Source organism: Drosophila yakuba, chromosome X (assembly GCF_016746365.2).
Source record: "Drosophila yakuba strain Tai18E2 chromosome X, Prin_Dyak_Tai18E2_2.1, whole genome shotgun sequence".
Lineage (NCBI taxonomy): Eukaryota > Metazoa > Arthropoda > Insecta > Diptera > Drosophilidae > Drosophila > Drosophila yakuba.
The window spans coordinates 6,159,291-6,177,301 of record NC_052526.2 but is presented as its reverse complement, the minus strand read 5'-3'; the positions used below and the strand labels follow the sequence as shown (position 1 = coordinate 6,177,301).

The window sequence follows — 18,011 nt, the reverse complement described above, 5'->3', positions numbered from 1 at the left end:
TACGTTCACGTGTCTGCTTAGCACGAGCTCAGAAACGGAAATGATGTTCGGCGCAGGCGCACGTTTCAGCGTAGGTTCGGCCGAGAGCCGAGCCGAAACGAAGCGCTCACGAAGCCAAACGAAGTGGAAGACCAACCACCGGAGAGCAGCTTAAAGAGAGGGCGCCTCTCTCTCCCACTCTCTCTTGGGCTCTGATTTTGTGGGCAGACTAACGGAATCTTAGCTGTGGGAAAAACGGGACTAAACCTAATACTGCAGATTAGATAAGGAGTACGAGTGTATGGAGCTTGGACTGCTTGTATCAACAGCTAGCTGTCATCATATATTTTTGTGTGAGAGATAACCCAGCAAGTGGGGATAGAAAAGGAAAAGGGGGGGCTGAAAGATAATGTTTTGGACAGGAATATGGGGATTTATTACCATGCTCTTGATGAAGGAAACGATAAGCCATCTTAAAATAATAATGCCATACAAATAGCAATGCTCATAAGCTGACAAGTAGCAGGGAAAGTTCTCAGAGACTTTCTTTCCATATTTGAAGATCTCACGAGGACCTCAGCTGAACTCAGTTTCAGCCACCGTCCGACAGGGGCGCTGTGTGTCCAAAGTGCTTGAATCTCCTGTTGAACCTTTCCTCGCTCTTCTTGCTTTCTTTGCTCTCCATGCTCCTCTTGCTCTCCCCGCTCACCACTCTCACCGCTCTTCCGGTGAAAGAACAGAGTCGCTCAGCCAAGCAGGTAAATCCCGGTAGATTGGATCCTTTGTGTTTGCCAGACTTTGCCGTTTGCCGTTTGCTCCTGCCCCTGCCCATATCCACATATCCATATATACTACATGTAGCTGACTATAGCCCGAACAATGGCCTGGTCTCCGGACAGCTGGCGAGGAGCTGTAAAAAAAGGTGGGAAAAGAAAGGAAACCCACACGGCGACGTCGCAAGGTGTCTTAGCCCAGATTTGTCTCGTGTGTGCGTCCTGTCCAAAATGTGGAACAATTGCCACAGGAAAACGGCAGGCGCAGAAGCCAGCATCCAGTCAGCCAGTCAGGGACTACAAAAACAGTAGCCTAATGTCTAATGTCTCTGTCCAGGGATACGTACCGGTCATTACTTTCACTTTGATTTGTACTTGGTCCCGAAACTGCATTGTGTGTAGGCGGCAATGGCAATTTACGAGCCGAAGCTTCGGTAAATATTTGCCCAGATGCCCGGATTCCAACATCCTTGCAGCATTCCAACATCCTTGCAGCATTGAAGGACTCGTGCCCAACATTAGCAGCCGGTTGGCCATGTTTATGTGACGTCCGCTGTCGATCTTGGCATTTTACGAGCTCCCATCAACTTTTCATTTCGACCCGAAAAGATACGAAAAGAGGATTCAATTTGATCGCAATGGCGATGGCAATGCGATGCCCATTGCGTGTTTCCCTTGAGGATTGCGGGGGAGTTGGTTGGCCGGGTTTTTCGTGGAAAACTGAGTTAGCCCGAAACTTCGGTTGAGAGTACTTAAGAATACGGTTGCCCAAACCCGCTGAGACCGCTCGAGGAGACCGCTCAAGTCCTTTGGTTAAAAGTCAAAACTCGGACAGCTGTATATCTGTTATGTCATTGCAACGCCAGTCGCCAGTCGCCAGTCACTGTTCAGCTGACTATTGATGACTCTTGAACTGAGGAGCTTCTGTGTTCCATTCAAATGAATATTTGCCATGCAAAATATGGAGTTTCAAGCTTCTGATACTTGGCAATCTTTGGAGGCTCGCAAAGGTAATATTACTTTGCCATCCGATTCAGCCCACATGCATTTGATGTTTGAATATGCAAGAGTGATCAAGAGTCCTGTCACAGGACTTTCCCCTAACCCGATCGCACCCGATGTTTGCGCTTTTCACGGCCGCCGGTTGAGATTCGAGGGCAGATTTGAGGCTGATCTTTGTCTATGTAATTGATACGATTTCCATGTTTTCGTAATTCGCGCTTCATTAGAATCGAAATTAGCAACAACAACGGACAGCGTTTCGCATCGCTTGATGGAAGGGTTACGTCCTGGCAATTTCGGGGTGGCTTTGCCATTTGTGTTTTGCAAAAATGATCTAAATTGATTATAAATTCAATTTAAATCTCGATGGAGTCGAGGGCTTGGCCGTCTAATTGCGAATGCATTAGGCATTAGCCTTTTAGCCCTTTAGCCCTTTTCGGGTTCGCGTCAAACCCTAAACCCCTTGACATATTTGGTGGCCCGGAATTTGCCTAATTTGTGCGAAACTTGATTTCGGCATGTAAGCGATAAATATTGCGGATTTCGGGGATTTGTGAGAAATTTGCATGCAAGTTGCTCAGGGAAAATGCAAATGTGGGAAATGCGGAAAATATATATACATACACATATAAGGGTGTATGTGTATGTGCAGGACGAAGGACTGAAGCTAGGCGAAATCGAAGAGCACTTTTGATTGACAGGATTGACAGGACGCGCCCCGAAAAAGGACTTTCCGCAAAAGAGAGCAGCAAGAAAACGACTACGACTCCGATGTCCTTGCTTTGTTTTGATATTCACTTCACACAGACACATTTACACACGGTGATGCTGATCGGCTTTTGCTTGAAATTTGATAAATGACCAAAACGACCAAAAAGACCAAAAAATGGCAGACACCGCTTCGAGCCATTCGAGGTCCTTCAAAGTCCTGCTCGCTGTTGTCAGGAGCGCAAAAAAAATGAAAAAGAAAAAAAGTCTGGGGGTGGGCAGTATCAGTACCCTTCTCAAGACCCAAGACTGCATTTCGTAAAAACATCAAATTAGTGCAGCGCTTTTTTCCACTCCTATTCCCTAACAAATTTCCCTTTTTTTTCCACCGCCAAATTTGCATTTCTCAGGCTTCTTCTGCGACACAAAAAAAAGGTTTATCCACCCGAAAATGCGAGAAGAGCTGAGAAGCTGTGTCTGCATCGCAGATCCCTCGTGTCTTGTGTCTGCAGTTGCATCCTTTTCGTCCTCGTACCCACAAATAATTCTCAGACATTGCGGCGCCCTCAAGTAATTTGACAGGCAGCCAACCAAAAATAAGTAAAAAAAACAGAAAAATCGAAAAAAAAACGAACCAACCCGGGGATTTGAAATAATGCAGCTCACTTTTTGGCCAAAAACCCGAGGCGAAAAAAAAACCAAGAAACTTGTTATGCAGCATGTCAAGTCGCCGAATGACATTAGGCAGCCTGATTTACGAGGCCCCAGGCTCTGATTTCCATGGCAGGCGCATTTTTCTGATGCGGATGCGAGTGCGGATGCGGATGCAGCCTGCGATCCGCGACCGGATCTTAATTTCGGCAGCTACCGCCGATCTTTCTCTGCTTCTTCTTGCGACGATCGCCGTGGGGTCCAGCCAAAAAAATAAGAAAAGAAAAAGTAAGGCCGAAATTTAATTGAAAATGTCTGCCTCTATAAAAAGCAGCAGAAAACGTATAGCCTGCAGAAAGAAGGGTTTCGTTTTCTACAGCAGAATAGCCTAAACAAATTGTGTTTTCAATAGCTTGCTGCTTCTCGTTAACCAGCTAAAGAGTACTAATCAAATCTTCTTTAAATCTTCTTCAAATGAAATATTCAATGCAATTTGGTTTGCTGTGTGTAAAGCACAATGCGTAGCAATCCTTCAAAGATGCTCTTAGCTGGCACTGAGGTTAAAGATCCTGCAGAATCGCCAAACAATCCTTGATTGCAGATGAACCCACACCCACACACACACCTTTGCCCATGTCCATAGCCATCACAAATGATCGATCAACCATGGTGCATCATGGTCCATCAGGGTCCATCGATCGATCTGTCGCCCACGAGCTGGCTGGCTTAATGGCTCACTTAAGCACCTCGACTTGAACCCCCTGATCCTGCCACAAACCGATCTCTGACCATTTCCGGGGCGAACTGTCAACGGGCACTAATTAGAATGTCAGTCGAGGTCCTGGTTCCTGGTCAAGGCAGGGCAACCCACACAGCAGTGGAAACCGCAGTGGAAACCACACCACACCGCAGCGCAGATGAGCCCACACCACAATCGCAGCAACTCCAACTCCCTGACGGATTGATTGGAATGATTAATGACCTGGTCTGAGTGGCATTGCGTGACAAGTTTGTTAGATATTGAGCACACCATGAATGTGGTTGTCCTGTGATCCTGCGGTCCTTTGGTCCTGCCTTTCGCCTGCAGCTTGCCACTAACACCTTTTCGTGACAGCTCCGAGCAGTTGCATCATTAATCTTACCGCGGTGCTGTACTGCGTACTGTACATCCAAGCGAGTAACCACTGTGTGCTACTACTGCATAGTACTACTGTAACTGAACGCAAGTTGTGCGACTCTTGGCGCGATTCCCACGGCGATCTCGCGGCGATCTTAAATCGATTTTAATGAAGTACTCATAAACTGTCCTGCAAAACTGTCATAAGCCGCAATTGGGTGCAACATGCAAACATTCTCCTTGCCGCAAAACGCAGCGTTGCGTGAATTTCTTGCCGCGCTGACCGACCACAAGAACAAACAGATTTTAATAGGGAATCAAAGGGAAATTTATTGGCAGCGATTGGATCATCATTGTTGTAGACTTGGGCGACCCTCGCTGCGTTTGCATATCCACTAGGGCTAGACCTCAAAATCAAATCGCCACCCCGAGACGCCGTGCAATGGAAAGGTAAATACCTTGGAGATTAATGAGATTTCTTCTGGCCGATTTTTTGTCCCATATTTCCATTCCGTTTTCTGTGTGTGTGTTTTTTTTTTTGGTTTTTTTTTGTTTTCTTGTGGATTTTTTATGGCTCGTTTAGCGATCGGCAAACAGGGCGCTTGTCTCATAATTTACATGAAATTACTTCATTTGCAGGGGCATTCTTATCATTCTGTTCATTCTGGGTCTTGGGTCTTGGGTCCTGCCACCAAACAAATCGTGAGAATGCAAATCAGTCAGGGTTCGATCGCATTTGCCTTTGCCTTTGCCTTTGTACATCGTCTTCCATCAAAGTCAGAAACTAAATCAGAACCAGATCATCCAGATCCAATGCAGCTGCTGACCAATGGACACGCTGCCAATTAGCCATGAAATTTTCCATCTTGCTGCGATCTTCGGCACCTTTGTCCTCCGTCGCTGGACAGTGGCAAATCAATGGAAAGTGTGCAAAATGATGCTCTCTCTGCACGGCGACTTTCATAACCAGGCTGCGAGTTATGAATGCTCGTCAGATACGCTTGAAAATATGTACTATGCCCAACATCAAATCAAAAGGGAGCTACTTTAATTGATTCAAATGGTCGAAATCTACAAATAAGAAATACTGTCAACTTGGCTCTCAGCTCGTATGGCTTTCCCATAGTAAATAAGAAATGCAATATTTGTCAGAGCAAAGACCTTCGAGACCTTCGAGACCCCATAGGCAGTTTACATAACCCACGATCTGCAGCATCTGAGCCTGAATAATATACTGCTGCCAATGCAAGGACACTAATCACATTCCATTCAGCGCAGAAGGACATCCCGCTGGTCGGCGAATAAGTTCAGCTGGAGATCAGCCGCAGACCAGTAATCCGTAATCCCATTCCTCGAAGACACCCCATAAGATACTCAGATACGTCGTTGCCCTTGACCAGGAAAATGGGTTTGTTAGTTTTTCCCTCTGTTTTTTTTGTATTTTTTTTATGACCCCCGACGAAACGCCGATGAAAACCCACCGAAAACGTTGGGCAAACACTCTTGTCGCACTTTTTACGACACTTTTCCCACTTTTTGTGGACATTTCGCTGCGGTCAGCGTTTTTGCATATATGATCGCAACTGGGGATGTGGCATTGAAGAGAAATTAATGTGAAATTGAAAAAGGTTGAGTGAGGAGGAAAATCATGACTGAGGAGGGGGAAAATGCATGCAAAGCGGGAAAGGGAAAGCAAAGTAACATGCAAAATCGGCTGGGAAATGAGGCGCAGCTCATAAACTAGCTGGCAAACATTGTTTTGATGACACTCAGGGGCAGTCATCCACCCCAGTCCCAATCCCAATCCCAATCCCAATTCCAGTCACAATCCCAGTTCGCTGTCAGTTTTTCACCATTTGCGTATTTAAATTTTCGCAATCCATGTCAGCCTGTGACGAATCCCGGCTGCGATTCGATGCACTTAATTGGCCTGCTTCGGCCAGGAATCACTGGGAATATCTGGGAATCTGGAATATGACGAGGGCAGGGCGAAACTATAAACTAGAAAGTAGAAAGCAGAAAGTGAGGCGAAATTTATGCGCCATAAATGTCGATCAGTTTTGTTGATGATGCGTTGATGCGTTTGCAAAGTTACGGCACTCGTGACGAAAGGGTTTCCTCACACGATTGTAGGTGCTAGCCTAGGTATCCGTATCCTATCCTCACTCTGCTGGATATGCTCTACGATCTGCCAGATCGGCGATAAGGACCGACTTTACGAGCTCTCTAATTTGTTGTGGTTTCCAAAGACGCCAGTCGCACGCCAGTTTGCAGTGATGAGCTCGCTGGAGAGATGGAGAGATTGAAGCTGGTTCATGGCAGTTATCAGATGGGTATATGTTATCAGAGACACTTTAGTACCTTAAGTGTACTGTGGTCCTTTGGTGGATACAGGATAGTGGGCCATGCCAAACTAAAGCTGACCTGGTTCCTCCCTCGAAGTTGGGCTGCTTAAGTGGAATCAAGCTGGCCAAGTTGCCTTCCTTCCCAAGGGCGTGTCAGTTGGTCGCTGGTCGCCGATCCTTATCTCAAGTGTCGCCCAGTTGGCCCAGTTGGTTGCCCAAAGGGTTAGGCTCGCACTGGGCGTACTTATTATTCATTTGAGAGCGGCTTCAGTTGTGGGCGCTGACAGGCGACGATGCTTGGAATTTATGCGCCTGCCGCTTGGTAGCAATTGTTCGGCGTTTTTGGTCGTTTTTGGCCATATGTCGTTCCGCTTGTTGGACTTGGCCGAACTTTATCCTTGGGTTTTTAATTTAATTTACATAAATTTCATTCCTCGCTGAGCGTCGAGAAATTAAAAGGAAAATTAAAACGGTTACACGCGTCCATCTCCTCGACTTCTTCAACTCCAACTTCAACTTTCCAAAGAATGCGCAATTGTCGCGGCTTCAACTGCTTGCTCCTTGAGTTCAACTGCTATGCTAATTACGCGTGTGGCCCATTGTCCAGTGCACTGCGCGAAATGAGCGGGTCACTTTCTGTGCAGCCGTGTGCTGCACTCAATGTGGCAACTTGGCCTTTTGTTCAGTGTACAATTGCACCACGTGCCGATGGTGGAAACACCATAAATGTGGAAATGTATAATGGAAATGCAAATGTGAGGCGAAGGGTGCAACAATAACTGTAATTAAACGCGACCATTGTTGCGGTCACTCCGCCAGCATGTCCTTAAAGCGCCCCTCCCCTCCCCTCCCCTCTCCACTCCACCCCCACCACCATTCGGCAGCAAGGACACGTGGTCAGCGTTTGTTTTGTTGAATGCCCACACACTTCGCGCAGCGACAAAAAAACAGGGGAAACGTTTTAGATTAGCACCGATAGCAGCGGGCAAGACCTAAACCCAAAACCCAAAGTTGGGCGTTGACTGTCCACTCGGCGCAATTAGGCCTGTACAGAGGGCGCTCTATATAATCAACGGCACCAGCAGCTGCTGTCCGGCGAAGATGAATTATGGATCGGGGCTGGACCAGAACTAGAGCAAATAATAGCCAATTAATCGATTGTTCGCTCCAATTTCACGTTAGCAAATGGATCTCGATTTCAAGTTCGTGTCGTGAAAGTGCCAGCATCTCAAATTTGTTGCAGTGCATGGAATCAGCTCAGAAATGAAGATATAGGTAACTTTTTCCTTTTTAGCTGCCCACAAAGACGCTGATTAAATTCCCATAAATAAATTCGCATTGCCCATTTTTTACGTGGCTTGAAAACTTTTGACAGCAATTAGCAAATGATCGCCGGCCACAGCTGCCTTCAACTGCAAATTCTTACGATTCCGCGATGGGTTATTGCTATGGTTATGGGATGGAATGATCTATGATCGAATTTCTCCTCAAATCGGGCGCCGTCTTGCCAAAAAGAGCGTTTTATCAACGCTTCATTTGCCACTTTTCGCTTTCTTTGTGCGAATCCGCAGAAAATGCACCCAAAAAAAGTGGGAAAATGCATTGTTTGTCTAGCGAAGAAAGGAAAAACAAACCCTGCACAAAAGCAAGTTTAGCAAGGGGTTTGTGCTGTGCGGTCGATTCACACACCCAAAAATATCTCTCTGCTTTTTTGTGCATTTTTCTACACATTTTGTGTGCTGGCTTTGTTTCCTTTTTTTTCGTTTTTTTTGTTTTGTTTTTTTAATTTCCAATGTAAGAAAAATCGCTTTTGTTGCGCCCTTTTGTGCGCGGCTTTTCAGCAGTTTTCATCGCCGCTTTCCCCGCGAAAACCCTTGGCAGCTCATTAGGTGCAGGAGCGCAGTTTAATTTGTCACGGTGGCTAAATCAATTCCGCCACCTCATTAACGGCTAACGAATGGCCAAATCTATTGAGTGATCGATGCAGTAGTCTTTTGCTGCCATAGAAGGAATGTTTAAGTGACGAACAAAACCTCTCGATAAGCCGCAGGCAAATGTCACTGAGCAAGCCGAATGCAAAACTAGTCGTAGGCAACTTTTGTGGCTTAGTTTCATTCAGGTGGCGAGGCGAGTTGCTTATTGGGTGGACGATCCTGTCGCGTCCGCTTGGGTCACGTGCGTCCAATCAAGGACACACAATCAAGGATGCAAGGATGTGGCTTATCGCATGTGGCATTCGGCGGCATTCGAATTAGGCCTCGGGGCAATGAGGAGTTAAGTGCCCGCGCCGCTTTTAATAGCACATAAATTAACATAAACGACGGCAGCCTTTGTTTTGCCAATGACGTTGCGAATGCCGTTCCAAATTCCACTTTCCATGGTGGTGGTGCTTTTGGTGCTGGTGGTGGTGGTGGTGGTGGTGTGCTTCGGCACCACTCGGCAGTACTCTGCACCCACTGTGGTTTTTGTTTGCCCATCAGATAGAAATCTGCATTACCATCCCCTCGATCTTTTCCCTTCCCCTCTTTCATTGCATTCCACTGGCGCAGCTTAACGTCGAAAGTTGCTTTCGTTACCTATACCCCACCCCACCCCACAGTGCCCGCGGGTGAGAGGGGAGATGGAAAGCCCAGGGCTAGAGCGAGACAGCAGCGCGACGGACTCGAGTGCACAGTGGGCCCGCACAGTGAGTACAGCACAGTAAAATACTGCAAATTCCTAGTAGTGAAATTCTCAATTCCAAGCTACAGTATCAACATATAAATCGATTATGGCTTCAAAGCGTTCGTCAGCTACTTCGTTACTACGCAAACTTACTCACTATTTAATTGAACTACGATTGATAGTTGCATATTAGCATTGAATTAATTAGCTTCTTTATAATTCGTGCTAAAATCGTACGTACCCGGCCCACTGTGCGTGTGAGCAAAAAGCGGACAAAAAAAAAGAATAAATAAATAAAAGTGCTTTGGCTTCATTAGGCGATTAGCGCGTCTCACAGCAATGATGATCCTGTTGCCAGGACCCGTTTTTGGTATTCCCATTTCCATTCCGATTCCCATTCCGATTCCGATCCCGGTCGCTCTTTCACCCCCACTTCTGCTTTGCTGTTGCTCTTGCTTTGCTTTGCTCGTGCTCGTGCTCTGCTTTTTGCCTGCTTGCTGCTTTTGCTCACTTAATGCGCGCCTGCGCAGCAAGTCAAGTGCGAATCATGTCAATCAGAACGCGACCAGTTGCGGGATGGGCTGCAACCAGGACGAAGGACCGTTAAAAATGTGTCGCACGGCCACGCCCCTCCTCCCCTTTTCTCATTTTCTCCTTTTGCTGATGTGCACGTTTTTTTATCCCGTTTTTTTGACGAACTGACAGGCAAATGTCAGCGATTTACAAAACGTTTAAGCTGCGCGCTCTTTGTCCACTTCACTGCCCATGGAACAACAAACAGCGACGGGCCAGTTTCCCGAATTTCCCTCCACTCGACTTGAAAACTCGCTCGTATTTGCTTTTCATACAGCTACAGTTAGAGCCACTGGAAAAAATGTAAATTTTCACCCAAATAGAAGAGGGACGACGGCACGCGTGTAATCGCCCGGAAGCGTTTCGTTCGCATTCCCATTTTTCATTTAACATTTTTTGTTATATTCATTTTTATTGTTTCTGTCGCCCGTGCAAGTCACCCCCTTTTCGTCTTTTCGTCTTTTTTTCGTGGAGCGTGCGACAAGCGACTTGCAATGTGCCACCAGCAACAGTGCAACATTTCAGCCATTCCACATTGCAACATCGCAGATGCAGTGCAGCCATTGACTCGGCCTTACATGGACATGGAAATGGGGTGGCTGGCTGCGGACCAAAAAGCTTCTGTTGCATCATTAGTAGCCTGCGAAATTTGCATGACTTGTGCGCCTTTTGACCTGCGGCAACAGACGGGGCACGTGGCAGTGTATCGCACATGGCATATGGCATGCAGCATGTAGCATGTAGCATGCAGCAAAAAGCATATATAGCTTATAGCCTGTAGCAAATAGCATATAGAAAATAACGTATTGCGTACGGCCAACTGTCACTGCGATCCGGCGGAACTGCGCCGTCATTTGCCGATCACTCATTCGGCATTTGGCATTCGGCACTACGCATTCTGCCCACTCATCGTTACACGGCGAGAAACAGGGCAGTACTTCGAACGGATGTGCAAACTGCAACAAATAAGTTCGTTTCCTCCTTCAACTTCTAGTCGTCCTGACTGCCAGTCTACATGCTACACGCCTCGTAGTTTCTTTTCTTTTCTAATGAGCCAGTTGCGTTCAGAGCAATTTCTCTCAGTGCAGCACTCGCCTGACTTTCACACCTTGCCAACTGCCCACTTCACCCGATGCGATGCATTTGCGATTGCGATCGCAAAGCTAATTAGCCGACTTGCAAATACAAAAACCCATTTCACTAGATTTTCAATTCGCCAGCGGCAACGAAATGTTGCAACCCTTTCGCTTCAGTTTCTGTTTCCGTTTCAGCTTCGATTTTTTTGTTCTGCTTCATTTTTTTTTTGTCAACGCCGCTGTTCGGATTGCAGTGGAAAATTTGTTTATCATTAACAGATTGCAGCAGCGCGCGCAGGAAAATGAATTATAATTAAGCGGCAACCACCACCAAGCAAACTTGCCGGGATTTAAATATTAAATATGTTGCCACACGCGGCGAGCGGGGATTTCAGTTTCACTTTGGATGCCCATTGTTTGCATAATATTTGGCAATTATTGGAACACACTCACTGACAGTTCGGGCATCCTTCGCCATCCTCGGCAGTGGAGTGTCCTGCCAGGATGCGGATGGCAGACGGATTCCTAAGCCGGCTTACCAGCTTTCTAGCGTAGGGGGGGTTCTGGTGTTTCCCTCTGCGGCTTCTGCTCTTGCAGCATGAGGCATGCAGCATGCAGCTTGCCCCTGCGCAAAAGAAAGTTTCCTGCCCCCGGGGCCAGTGCGAAAATTCGCTGGCGTACTGACTCCGAGGCAGGGGCGTTAGAGGGTTAAGGCTGCCTTCGGAAAGGATTCTTTTGGAAAGGCTTCTTTGGAATGGTTGCTTTGAATCCCATTTGCCCGCGGCGCTGACGACGACGTCTTGTTTGTCAATCAACAGCGCGAAACGCGAACACGAAAATCCGCGAATGCATCGGCATCTGGCAATCCGCAATCCGCAATCCGCAATCCGCTCCTGCCCCCGAAATCCGCAGGCCTCAATACGCAATCCTTGATTCAGAATCCTTTTCAGCCGCAGAACTTCCTCTTTCTGCGGCCAGCTGTTGATTAACTTAACTGCATAATGAAGGAGTGCAGAACGAGAGAAGCTGAAACCCTAGGAAATCGGGTTTTATATGTTTTAAGTGGAGGGAGATATTCGCTGGCAAATAAACAAGCCTTTTATAACTTGGAAATTATAGGAATAATAGAAATTATATGACCATGTAATGGAGCAAACCAAGTATGTATATTCTTAGGAATATATGATAACTCAAATCATTTGATTTCCGAGGGGCAAGACTTCGTTTAACTACGTTTAAACGTGACTGCTTGTTGAGGCTGCTAACTGCGTTGCTAACTCCATAGATGGGCCAAGTAAGTAACCCTTTTCCGATGCCCCGTCAGCTGTGACCAGAGTTTCCACGCCTTTCCCCAGATACGGAAGCCCCCATAACCGATGATCACTCTGGCACTTCCTCCGTTTTCAGTGGACGCTTGTTTCCATCACATTTACAAGCAATTAATTAAATTTTTATCGATTAACCAAGTGACACGCACAGCTCGAAGGAAGTGCAGAGGGCGTGGCGAAGACGGAAACGGGCCAAGAAATGTAAATTCGGCTAAAAAGGGTTAGAAAGGGGCAACAAAGGGGTGTGACCCAAGACGACGACATTAGGCAATTGGTCTAACGATGCGGGTGAGCACAGCACAGCTGGCCAGGTCGAGGGAGCGGAGCAAGTGCACCCAGCGGGGCAGATAACAATAAAAATAATTCAATTATCTATCGCATCGCAGTCTAAATGGTCTACAAATTAGGGACATGCCCACAGAAATGTGCGATGCGATGACAGGTTGCAGCAGCGGGGATTAAGCGGGTTCCTGCCGCAACAGTAGGGTTCCTCTGGAACTACAGGTATTGTAAAGGGTATGTAAGGTATAGGGAAGGAGTAGAAATAAAGGTATAGCTGTAGCTATGCTATATGCTATATGCTATGCTATACCGCACTCAAATCGAGTTACAGTGCCAAAAAGTGTGTGTGCGAGGGCGTCAACGTGCCAACAAGTGTCATGTGCCCAAGGATCGAGGATCGCAGATCGGAGATCACAGATCGGAGATGATGTGTGTGCCAATAGTTGGAAGGTGGAAAGATAGCTAGATTCTGCAGGGATGATCCAACTTATATGGCCAAGGGTATACATCCTTTTAATAGGATATTAATGTGTGCAAAACGGTTGCTGGTTGGATTACTTTAAGCTCTAAAGCTTGCAGACAAAGGCGAAAATCGGGGGTTGACTTCAGAAACTCATTTAGCGTAAAGTATGATTTCGAAATGGATTTAAATTATGATACGCAGCAGTATTCCCTATAAAAGGGACCGTTCTGAGGGAACTTTGTACGCAATGCTTTTAAGTAACACATAGCCACGTTTATGAGCGATTATGAGTGCAAAGTCGAGTACAGAATAGAGTGGGAAAATAGCCAGTTGAGCAGCACAGAGAAGGCAGAGTCCTCGAGTCCATCCTCGGAAACGACGAATGGCACAGCTGTTGGCTGGCTGTGACTTCCTTTTCCTGCTCCTTATCCTGCACCTTCTCCTACTCTTGCTCCTTCTCCTGCTCCTGATTGTCGATCCCGGGGCGTGCCATTGTACCTGTCGGGCATTCAATTATCCTGAGATGGCAACCTGCAACGCCGTTTGTTGTTTGTTTTGGTCGCCTGGAAAAGCAAAGCAAATCGCTTGGTCAAGCAACTGTGTAAATACACGCAGGTCGAAATGCATTCGGCACGAGCTGGGCTATTGCGTAGGTGAGGAAGGTGACGAAGGTGCCGAAGGTGACCGCAGATGTTTCGCATTCATGACGACGATGCTATTGAAACAAAGCTATGGCACAGCAAGAAATACATTCGTGCGCCTTTGGCAAATGGTTCAGAATAATAATATATATAAACTTTAAATTTAAAGAGCAATTTCCAAAAGATTACTGCACTGTGCAGATAGCAGAGGTATAACCTTTTCCAAATCTGCCTCAATACCAACGCGTATTTATTTCAGTTTCCATCTAAATTGAGCATTACGCATAGAAGTAGGCAGCTTTATCAGCAAAAAGCGGATATTTCACCTAAATATTTCACCATTTACCAACCATTTTAAAGGAAAACTGTACTGCTTTGAATTTGATTTAATGCTTTTATTTTGAAAAAAATTATTATTTGAGTAACTTAAGGTAGCAATAAATACTTGTTTAAAATTAAATAATGAAAAAAATGCATATACGAAAACTACATAACAGCAGCATAAAAAAAAAGGTTATACAAGTAATTGGAATAATTAGTGAATAGGTTAGTGATAAAGTGAAGAAATTATGTACAGCAATTGAAAGATGTTTACAGATTAGTTAGCGACTTAGGAACTAGTTAAGCGTCATAGTTAAGCGTTTTCCCCCCGTTTGTCAGCGTTGCTCGCCTTCTCGTCTCCTCTTTTGTGGGCTGCCCCAGGATCGGTGTGCAAGGACCTCTGCTCAGACATAGATGGATGAGGGCAGGGCCAGTCCCACCTCGAAGTAGTTGCGCTCGTCGACCTTGTAGCGCTTGATGGGCGACTCCTTGGCGACGATCTCCTTGCGGCTGCGCTTCAGCGCCTTCAACGGCGTCTCCAGGCAGAAGGTGTTGTCGCAGGGCGCAGGCTTGGCGGCGGAGGACATCGGCCTGGCCACCGGAGTGGCCAGCTGCACCAGCAAGTTGTGTGGCATCTTGGCCAGCGGCGAGGCCGGCTCCGGAGTGGCCAACAGGCCACTCTGCACGGGCAGGGGCATCAGGCCGAAGCTCAAGTCCGCGGCCGGATCGTCGCCAGGTGCGTAGGATGGCGACAGCACCTCCTGGGGGCAGTGCGACTCCATTTGCTGCTTGACCAAGGTGCGGCGGCGCAGATTGAAGGTGGACCTGCGCGGCTTCTTCTTGCTGCTGGCATTCGCCTTGCAGGCGGAGTCCAGGATGGCATCGATGAGGCGATCCAAGGTCTGGTCGCCCATCTGCGTGGAGGAGGCGGGCTGCGGTGTGCTTGGACGCACTTCTGCCTTGGCCAGCACTGGCGGTTCCTGCAACTCCGACTCCTGCAACTCCGGCTCCAAGGTGGCCACAAAGTCCGCGTCCAGTCGACGCTGCTTGAGTTGGCTAACTCCTCCACCCGCACCCGCACCCACTATGTAGCGTGGTTGGCCCAGGAAGGGATCCAGCGGCGCCAGGCCACGCAGCGCCAAGTGCTGACCACTGGGCAGTCCGTTGGGCGAGTAGTCCTCGGCGAAGCGTGGCAATGTGGTGGCGTATCGCACACTCTGCACCCTTTGGGGCGCCTGGCTGCGCACCACCGCCTCTGGGGTGACGTTCCGGATATCGCTGAGCGGCGCCAGCACCAGCGGACTGTTCAGCAGCCGGGCAGCCATGGGCACTGGCGTGGAGGTGTAGCCCACGGCGGTGTCGGGCACGTTCTCTTTGTTGGCAATGGTGGCTCTGCGCTGGCGGCGCTGTCGCCGCTGCAGTCTACTCCGCTGGGCGGGCATCCGCTGCTGGTTGGCATCCTCATCGTGCACGGGAATCTCGTTCAGGCGCTGCGCCGATGCCGTCCACTTCAGCATGTTGTGTGTGTGTTTGCTGGGTTTCGTCTGTTGTGTGGTGCACAAAAAAAAAGGATCTGCTTCTAGACTCTGCTAGTCTTCTGCTCTCGACTGCTCTCGCTGACAAACTGAAGCGGTACGGGGAGCGGTCTGCGTTTTATACCCGCTCGGCACTCGGCGCACGGCGCTCAGGGGTTCATGGCTGCGGGGTTACGGGGTTACGGGGTTACGGGGCTAGGGGTTGTTGCGCAAGCGGCACCCCGGCGGGCAGAAGGACACTCTCCCTCTTTCTCTCGTTCGCTCTCTCTCTCTCTCTCTCTCTCTCTTTCTGTGGGTGAGGAGCGCTCTTAGTGGCGAGAAATCCTTCGGCCTAAGGATGTCTTAGGCAGCAAAACTGTCTTGGGATCTCGAGGAACTTCAGCAACTGCTCGAGGATCTCAGAAGCTTAGTTTAGAATACGAACATCATAAGTATATCACACGTGCTTTATGTCATCGTATCTCAAGTAATCTATCTAAGATCTATATAAATACGAGCTATGATCTATATATCTACGAGCTAAGCTCTATGATCTATAATCTATATATCTACGAGCTGTGCTCTATGATTTATATACGAGCTCTGATCTACGATCCATCTATAAGTTTGATTTCACACAATAACTCAGTGCTTATACAATCTGATACTTGTCAGATATTTTTATTGGCCTCGTCCTTTCCCACAGTTCCCAGTAGCACGCCGGGAATCCCCCACTCCCAGCCAGGCACTCATCCACAGCACCACCACACGAAAATGACATCTAGATGTCTATCGGCCAGCGGCCAGCGCTTGGTTATTAAATTTGCTTTCATTCCCCCCCCTCAAGGAAGTCTGCTTCCTTTCGCCCTCGTCTCCCCCTCATTTGAATGGACATTTCGAGCAGCAACAGGCTGGCCAGCAGAGAAACAGGAAACAGGAGAAGGGTAGCCAAGTTGTCCAAGTTGGCCAGGTTAATTAGCCCAGGCCAAGTTGCACTTCCTGGCCGACAGCTCCTCGTCAGTTTAGCCACTTGTCGTTGCTGGGTATCGGTATTAATTGCGGCTCTTTAGCGGCCGCAAATGCAATTTATATACTCGGCGGGCGGCTTTAATTGAAAATGTTCGCCACTTCCGGAAGGAAGCATTAGAAAAATTAGAAAAACGTTACAAACTCTGGGAAAAGTCCTGTGCAAAGCGTCAGTTGTGTTCTTAGCCAACGCGGGGAAAAGTTTGTGCACAGTTTATCAATTATCAAATTATCAACTTTTTAGTCGAGAAGTTTGGCTACAAAGATATGTTACAAATTTACAAATGTAATAGTGGGACTTTCAACTTTTCTGTGTTCTATAGTAAACTGAATTGGTTCCCATAACCTTTGTAGTGATCTACATATAGACTAAAGCACAGCCGCAGCCTGCCATGTAAATATGAAATATGAAATATGGAACCAATAAGTAGATGATATTTCTGATGACAAGATCACAGATAACTGCCCCCATATGTGGCTCTTGACCAGCCGCAGATGAAGTGATCATCGAGATCCCTTCAAGTGATCTTCTCATCTTGTGATCCTCGAGCAAAGATCCTAGATCCTAAGTGACGTTCAAGTGATCGCAGCTCGTCATCTTCTGGACTTGGATCACTCAAAGTGGCTGGCTAGCTGGCTCTCCAACTATCTGATCTACTTTAGTTTCGGATGTGTAGGCATCCTTTTGAATGGCTGCTGGGTTCTGGGTTCTGGGTTCTGTTCCCCTGGAGATATCTTCATTTGCCATCACTCGATCGCTAACGGGCATCGTATGTTTCGCACGTTATCCTTTCGGCATTTTTTGCGGTGAAAGTCGTTTGGTTTCGTTTGTTTTCATGTGACTATCTAGCGATCGGCTTTCATCCTGGATTGGCACAAAAAAAAAACAAAAAAAAGGGTGCAACTAAAAAAGAGGGTAACTAATTGATTGCCCCGTTCCATCCACTGAAATGGTGAATTTATCAACTTTTCAACTCTTTTCCTTCTGCGCAGCGTTTACTTTGCGAAATGCGCTCCTTTTGCTTACTTTTTACTTTTTTTTGTACCCCTTTTCCCTGCGATTTGCCCTCGTTTTGTGCCCGTGTCCTGGCGTATTCCTTTTGTAGCGTTGAGTTATTGCTGTTTACATAGCCGCACAAAAGGATTAATTGGGTTTTTGAGAGAGTTTTCCAGCGCTAAGAAAGGATTGCGGCTTGTTGATTAATATGATTTAACGAGCATCCTGCGTCCTGTGTCCTGCGTCCTAACAAGGCGTATCCCGTCTTGTCTTCGCCAGTAATTTCTATTTCCACACTAAAATTACCATAATCCTCGCATTTTCTGCGGTTTTATGTCCTGTGTCCTTGGAATGGATAAAGAACTACACGAAAACCACTCAAATTGGAATTGAGTTTTGCCGCATTTCGTGTGCGACGATTTTACGCTTAATTAACGTGCCCAAGGACCCGGCCTCAAGTCACGATCCAGTCCCGGTTCCCATTCCGATCCCGCTTTCGATCACCGTATGCAAATTGCCCTTGCATTTTTTTACCGCTCCTCCCCTCGCCT

The 18,011-nt window shown here is 47.3% G+C and overlaps 1 protein-coding gene across 1 annotated transcript; it reads right to left on the bottom strand.

The window, feature by feature from the left end:
* Nucleotides 1–13,998: 13,998 nt before the first annotated feature.
* Nucleotides 13,999–16,306, bottom strand: LOC6524405. The gene has a single exon (XM_002100227.2). The coding sequence runs from the start codon at nt 15,438–15,440 to the stop codon at nt 14,328–14,330; it is 1,113 nt and encodes a 370-aa protein (XP_002100263.1). The 5' UTR covers nt 15,441–16,306; the 3' UTR covers nt 13,999–14,327.
* Nucleotides 16,307–18,011: the final 1,705 nt, after the last annotated feature.

Bases quoted from the DNA above. Each gene is read 5' to 3' on its own strand.
- LOC6524405 (XM_002100227.2), bottom strand. From the start codon at position 15,440: ATGCTGAAGTGGACGGCATCGGCGCAGCGCCTGAACGAGATTCCCGTG.